General features: G+C 46.6%; 1 protein-coding gene across 14 annotated transcripts in view; it reads right to left on the bottom strand.

Annotated features, from left to right (window-relative positions):
• Positions 1 to 7,480, bottom strand: part of DLGAP1 (DLG associated protein 1) — a 979,377-nt gene that overhangs the window by 89,642 nt on the left and 882,255 nt on the right. For all 14 annotated transcript variants that reach the window (XM_032293472.1, XM_032293474.1, XM_032293470.1 and 11 more), the window contains one exon: positions 2,295 to 2,668. In XM_032293472.1, the coding sequence (XP_032149363.1) occupies positions 2,295 to 2,668 (374 nt within the window). The remainder of the gene's footprint in view (positions 1 to 2,294; positions 2,669 to 7,480) is intronic.

A 7,480-nucleotide genomic window follows, 5' to 3' on the forward strand; every position in this document is an offset into this window, starting at 1 on the left:
AAAAAAAAAATAATAATAATTAAAAATAAATAAATAAATTAATAATAATAAAAAAGAAAGTAGAAGCAAACTGACATTCCTCAGTGCCAACTATGTGCCAGATAGGAAGCTAGACTTTTTTTTTTTATTGTGGTAAAGTATATATAACATAAAATTTACCATTTTAGGCCAACACAGTGGCTTGTGCCTATAATCTGAACACTCTGGGAGGCTGAGGGAGCCAGATCACTTGAGCTCAAGTGTTTGAGACCAGCCTGGGCAACACAGCAAAACCCCATCTCTACAAAAAAATAGGAAAGTTGGCTGGGCTCAATGGCTCACGCCTGTAATCCCAGCAGTTTAGGAGGCTGAGGCTGGTGGATGATGATGTCAGGCGTTTTGAGACCAGTCTGACCAACACTGTGAAACCTCGTCTCTACTAAAAAAACAAAAAAAATGTAGCCGGGCGTAGTGGCACACACCTGTAATCCCAGCTACTCAGGAGGCTGAGGCAGGAGGATCACGTGAACCTGGAAGGTGGAGGTTGCAGTGCGGCGAGATCGTGCCACTGCACTCCAGCCTGGGTGACAGAGCGAGATTCCATCTCAAAAAAAAAATTATCCTTTTATTTTTTTTACATGTACAGTTCAGTGGCACTAATGACATTCACATTGTTGTGTGGCCATCACTACACTGTGTGTTTAGTGGTGATGATGCACCCACTAAACTATAATCTCGACAGGAAGCTAGATTTTAAAAACTCAGTCTCAGAATAATCCTATGAGGGATAAATGAAGAAAGCAAGGCTCAGGAAGAGTAAGTAATTTGTCTAGGACATCACAGAACCAGCCTCTGCTCTTTACTCCTCAGAATCCTCCGGGTGGTACGAGGGAATCAGCTTCCAGTGGAAGCAGGAAGATGTGGGGTGGTGCAGGGCTGGCTTTGAGCCTCTGTCTCCCACTGCGTCATCTACTCACAAGCACCAATGCTACAAGCTCTTTTAAAAGAATGTCCCCCTCATTGTGCTACGGTAACCTATAGGTTACAAAAAGGCATTTGACTCATTGCTGCTAGAGAGAGATTAATTGCCCCTTCAAAGCAGACTTTGACGATCAGACTATAAAGATACGTTATCATTGTGAGAATGCACCCCACACCTGGCTTGTAAATTAACCTTAGAGTGGATTCAGTGTGGAAAGGTTTATTCAGCAGCAAGTTGAGAAGTTATTATTCAAAGGGTACCAGCAGACTGATACCGCACAACACAAATGGAGAGCGAGGATGATTCTTCTCCTTTGATAGAAGAACATTTCTAGCAGGGTAACCCCAGCTAAGCAGATGTAAAAGAAACAAGGTGGAATCAGTTTGATCTTATCTTTGAAAAGCAGAAAAACAGTGAACTGAACGAAGGAGCCTACTGGGTTTTCTACCATTTTCATGAAATGCATGATTAGGCTGAAGCCAGCGCACATTCTTCCCTCATGATGCTGTGATGTGAGTTATTGCTTTCCACACTATCAGTCACTTTGGTCTTGCTCGCGTTCACTCCCACATCTATGGGGAGTGGTTCACATTTTTGTTCTCATATGGTCACTCAATAGTGTTGAACATACTGTTACGTGGCTCGATGACCCCGGTTATTCCTGCAAGTCCACTCTTTTCCGAAAATAAAAATGTGCGTTAGGAATTGAAAGCACCCATGTTTCATTGTCTTCATGTTCTTTGAATTATCCTAGAGTTTGAGTCATACATTCAATTTAGAGAACAAAAATAATAGCTGCTAATAACATCTACAAAGAAAATACTTTCATAATCTTGGTCACATTTAACAATAGACGAAGTTCAGAGCCAATCACTTGAAATTCTGGTCCCAAGCGGGGCGCAGGTGGCTCACACCTGTAATCCCAGCACTTTGGGAGACTGACGGGGTGGATCATGAGGTCAAAAGATTGAGACCATCCTGGCCAACATGGTGAAACCCCGTCTCTACTAAAAATACAAAAATTAGCTGGGTGTGGTGGTGCATGCCTGTAGTCTTAGCTACTCAGGAGGCTGAGGCAGGAGAATCGCTTCAATCAGGGAGGTGGACGTTGCAGTGAGCTGAGATCTGCCATAGCACTCCAGCCTCGGTGACAGAAGTGAAACTCTGCCTCAAAAAAAAAAAAAAAAGAAAGAAAGGAAAGAAGGAAAATCTGGTCCTATGCATAGATCTAAGATCCCAAGTGACAAGAAAGCAAATCTTCAAAGGAAACAAAAAATTTTACATTCCTTAGTTTTAAGCTCCTATTTCAAAGGACAGAAAGGGAGGCTATTACCTGTATCCCGATAGACAGGCATCGATTTTTCTTAAAGTGGTCCTTCTTCCTGTCCTCCGTGGTGACGGTGGCTATGGTGGTCGTGGTGGTGACGGTGGCAGTGTTATTGCCCATGTGTTGACTTGCAGGCCCGTGGATCTGGGCGTTTGCAGCTTCGATCGCGGCGGTCAGAGCCTTCATACTGTCCAGGCTCTCGGTGGAGTTGCTGAGTCCAGACTGGCTGATAATATCTCCTCGCTGGCCCTGTCCGTCCATGTAGGCATCCTGGGCTGATTCTGTGCTACTCTGGGCTGTGATAGAAATGAAAGGTTTCGTGGTAGTTCTGGGTGGGACTGGAGGTGGTGTCTTCTTATATGTTGTAATGCAAGATGACACTGGAAGACAGTGAAAACAAAGACACTGTGATTTCTGTGTGGGTTTTAATTTCTGATACTGTAACTGACAGCCATTGGAAATTAGGGCACATAAAACACACTGAGACATTAACAGGAAACAAGTTCCCTGCTCTCTGGGGGGCAGTTTGGATCTCCTCTGAGGTGACACCTCCGTAAAATTGAGGGAAACACTGGGAAACATCAATCTCTGAAATGGAAGTTTCTGAAATGAAAATTAATATGAATCAACATAAACTAGACATGATTATTCCTCTGTCAAAACCTTCCCACCACCTAGAAAAGGTGAGCGGAGTCTCTGCCTTCAGGGAAAACACTAACTATAGCTACAAACTAACTCATTAGAAGAGATTCCAGTGGTTGATAATAAACATGGAAAAAGAAAAAAGGAAAGCAAAGAGGTTGTGAGGATGCGCGTTCTGATTCTAATAACAAGGATGAGGTGTCTGGGGGATAAGGTTACGCACGCCATCGTAGCTTCTGCAACTTGTTTATTGGAGCACCTTCCTACCTACCTTCCTTCCTTCCTTCCTTCCTTCCTTCCTTCCTTCCTTCCCTCCTTCCCTCCTTCCCTCCTTCCCTCCTTCCTTCCTCCCTCCCTCCTTCCTTCCTCCCTTTCTCTCTCCTCCCTCTGTCTTTCCCTCCTTCCTTGCCTTCTTTCCTTCCTTCCCTCCTTCAGTCTTTTTCTTTCCTCTGTCTTCCTGTCTTGGCTTCCTTCCTTTTCCTTCTCTCTCTCCGTCTTCCTCTTTCTTGTCTTTCCCGTCCTCTCTGTCTTCCTTCTTCTTTTCCACTTTGTCTCTCTCTCTGTCTTTTTCGGGATAAGCGCTCACTATATAAACTTTTTTTGTGGAACTTTTGTTTGTTTCTGAGAAAAAAGTAGTACTCACTGAGAGTATTTACAGTGCACAAAAGTCTTCTATTGTAGAATTAATCCACATGCTAGTTTATAAATCGTTTTCATGGGTTTGGTCTGTATGAGCCACTCCCTAAGTGTTTTCCTTTAGTGCGACTTGGTCAAGTCAAGGTCCTGAGTCTGGCTGGGCATGGTGGCTCATGCCTGTAATCCCAGCACTTTGAGAGGCTGAGGTGAGTGGATCACCTGAGGTCAGGAGTTTGAGACCAGCCTGGCCAACATGATGAAACCTCATCTCTACTAAAAATACAAATATTAGCCAGGCGTGGTGGCGCATCCCAGGTACTGGGGAGGCTGGGGGAGGAGAATCTCTTGAATCCGGCAGGCAGAGGTTGTGGTGAGCCGAGATCGTGCCGCTGCTCTCCAGCCTGGGCAACAGAGGGAGACTCCGTCTCAACAACAAAAGGGCCCGAGTCTAGGCTGCTGAGTACAATTTGGGACCTGTACAAGGCGGTCGAGGTCTATTTGGCAGCTCCAGCGGCAGCAGCCTCAGCCCCTCCCTCTAGCTAGTCGATTACAACGCTGACGGTTTTGAAGAAGCTTTACACGTTGGCTTTCAGTTTCCTATTTGTAAAGCATGATTTAGGAAAATAAAGATCAAAAACGAATTAAGTTTTCAAGTGGGACTCTGGTGGGTGAGGCAGAATTCCTTAAGCAGTTATTATAAATTCATTCCAATGATTATGCTTCCATCATTCCCCCCTCCCCACCCCAGCCCACCCACTCCTTCCCACTCTCGCCGGTGGTGTCACCGTGGCGCCATCCCATCAGCTAGACCTGGCCATGCTGTCCCTGCTTGTTACCTACAGTTCCAGCTGCCAACTCGGGCCATCTCACTAAATGAAATCCTTGCTTCAACACTGAAGATGCTTCCTCTGGCCACTCAAAGGAAACACCCTCTAACGAACTATAAACAACAGGACCCTATTATGCTGCCCTGCTGTTTCAGCGGCCTGGGATTTGGAGTAATTTCCTTAACCATAAAATAGATGGAGACAATAATGTTTGGCTATTTCCCAGGGATTGCCTGAGTACTGAGGGAATAAATCAAGCAAATGTCACATTACAATATCATATGGACTCTGGGAGGGGGAAGACAAGGTCCCTGACATAGAGGCAGTCACCTTTCATTCCCTGCTGGATGACTGGCAGAGGCCCACCCCAGGAGAACTTCCCATCTATGCTGACTCACAAAACATACATCTTTACCTTTTTTTTTTTTTAGAGACAGGCTTTCACTCTGTCACCAGGTTGGAGGGCAGTGGCATGATCATGGCTCACTGCAGCCTCCATCACCTAGACTCAGGCAATCCCCCCACCTCAGCCTCTTGAGCAGCTGGGACTACAGGTGTGCGTCACCACATCTAATTTTTTACTTTTTGTAGAGGTCGGGGTGGGGGGCGGTCTTGTGGTGTTGCCCAGGCTGGTCTTTAACCCCTGGCTTCAAGTGATCCTCCCACTTCCGCCTCACAAAATGCCGGGATTAGAGGCATGAGCCACTATGCCCGGCCCAGCTTTATTGTTTGAATGCAGCTCAACAATAATGACTTCCTTATTTTTTAGCTAATGCACCTGACGGGAAATGCAGGGAAGATAGGGTGCTTGCAAGGTGTAGAGTCAGGAGCAGAACCAGCCAGCCTCAGATTCTTCCCACTGGCTAAACAATGCCAATGCATATGCACTGTGAATACTTTGCCTCACTCAATTTAGTTTCTTGCACCCAAACCACAGTGGAGCTCTGGTTCCTAGAGAGGCACGAGGGATGGTAGCCCTGCTCCTAATGCTCATCTCAGTGATTCAGCTGAAGACACTGAGTGGGTGGGAGCCGTAATTAGGATGGAACCTCTCCCTTTTAAGATCAAATGAAACTAGAGCATTGTACCACTTCTCCCGAGACATGTCTTTACAATGTGAACCCATTATTTTGTTCCAAACAGATCCTCAGAACATTCCACCCACTGATATTCCAAAGAAGCTAAGTAACACATTCCAACATGAAATGTCTGATCTTTTGGATTATGTATTGCTTCTTGTTAGCTCTCTTCGGTTTCTTGTTTCAGAGTGGATGATCCGAACCGGATAATGAAGCCGGCACAGTGGCTCCCGCCTGCTTTCCCAGCGTTTTGGGAGGCTAAGGGGGGAGGACTGCTTGAGTCCAGGAGTTGCAGACCAGCTGGGCAAGATCATGAGATCCCGTCTCTACAAAATTAGGAAACAAAACAAAACACCCCCTCCAAAAAAAGCTAGATAATGCAGCCAAATATAGAATCATTTGATTTGCTGTGACACACAGTAAAAATCCTGCCATGATGTGGTAAGATCATGGGAGTGAGAGGGGGCCAGACTAGGTTCCTTGTTTCCGGTGCCTGACTGACCTTGGGGACCTGAGCCTCCAGTGTGGCTCCTACACGCCCCAGGCCGACTCCAAGTGGACGCCACCTGGTGGCTGCTGTCAGCTCATCTTCCATATCGACAGGGATAACTGGATATCTTGGAAATCTACCATGGTTAGATTGGACAGGGAGAATACTGGAGACAGGGCTTCTCCACCAGGGTGGTCCAGCCCCCAACACCCAAAGGAGATAAGATTTTGAGATCCGCCTGCCACTTCCAATAAGGGAGCTGAGTAGAGGACAGGAACCATCTTTCATGGTGTTACGCGGAGGGGCACTGTTCGTTATTACGAGGCTTCACTGCAGTGAGCAGCACTGTCCAGTCATGGAATAGAAAGGTAAAAGGAATTCAAATCTTCACGATTGCTTTTTTCCCCCCCAACTACAGATAGGGTCTCACTGTGCAGTGTAGGCTGGCCTTGAACTCCCAGGTTGACGAGATCTTCCCCCATCAGTCTCATGAATAGGTGGGACAACAGGTGCATGCCACCATGCCCGGCTTAAGATTGCCGTTTGAAGCCGGGCACAGTGGCTCATGCCTGTAATCCCCAGCACTTTGGGAGGCTGAGGCTGGCGGATCACAAGGTCAGGGGTTCGAGACCAGCCTGACCAACATGGTGAAACTCCGTCTCTACTTAAAAATACAAAAATTAGCTGGGCGTGGTGGCATGCACCTGTAATCCCAGCTACTTGGGAGGCTGAGGCAGGAGAATTGCTTGAACCTGAGAGGCAGAGATTGCAATGAGCCTAGAGTGCGCCATTGCACTCCAGCCTGGGCAAGAGTGAGACTGTCTTAAAAAAAAAAAAAAAAAAAAAAGATTGCCGTTTGAAGGAGAGGAAAGGGGAAGGAGAGGGGACTCAAATCACAAATGACACTGCTCCATAGTCCCCTTCCTCATTTTCCAATTCTTCTGCATTCCAAAACTCACACAACGAAATCCTTTCCTAGATTTGCTAAGCCTTAAACCCTAGCTTCTTTCCTAAGGGTATTTTGTTTGTTTGTTTCAGTTCTACTCTCAGGGTTCAGTGCCAGGAAAGATTTAGAACCCACTGAGAAGGTCTGAACACCAGCAGGTGTGTGGTAGATGGAGTGAGGCTGAAGGAGGGTGAAACACCAGCTAATATGTTTGTCTTGCCTGATCAAAACCGAAAGAGAAAATGAGAAAGAAAAAATGAGCAGCTTCTATACAGTAAGTGAAACACCTGATTTATTTAAGAGTGATGTTCTCGGCCGGGCGCGGTGGCTCAAGCCTGTAATCCCAGCACTTTGGGAGGCCGAGGCGGGTGGATCACGAGGTCAAGAGATTGAGACCATCCTGGTCAACATGGTGAAACCCCGTCTCTACTAAAAATTCAAAAATTAGCTGGGCGTGGTGGCGCGTGCCTGTAGTCCCAGCTACTCGGGAGGCTGAGGCAGGAGAATTGCCTGAACCCAGGAGGTGGAGGTTGCGGTGAGCCGAGATCGCGCCATTGCACTCCAGCCTGGGT

The sequence above is a fragment of the Sapajus apella genome, unplaced genomic scaffold (genome assembly GCF_009761245.1).
Source record: "Sapajus apella isolate SASKATOON/1434 unplaced genomic scaffold, GSC_monkey_1.0 scaffold29, whole genome shotgun sequence".
NCBI classification, from domain to species: Eukaryota; Metazoa; Chordata; class Mammalia; order Primates; family Cebidae; genus Sapajus; species Sapajus apella.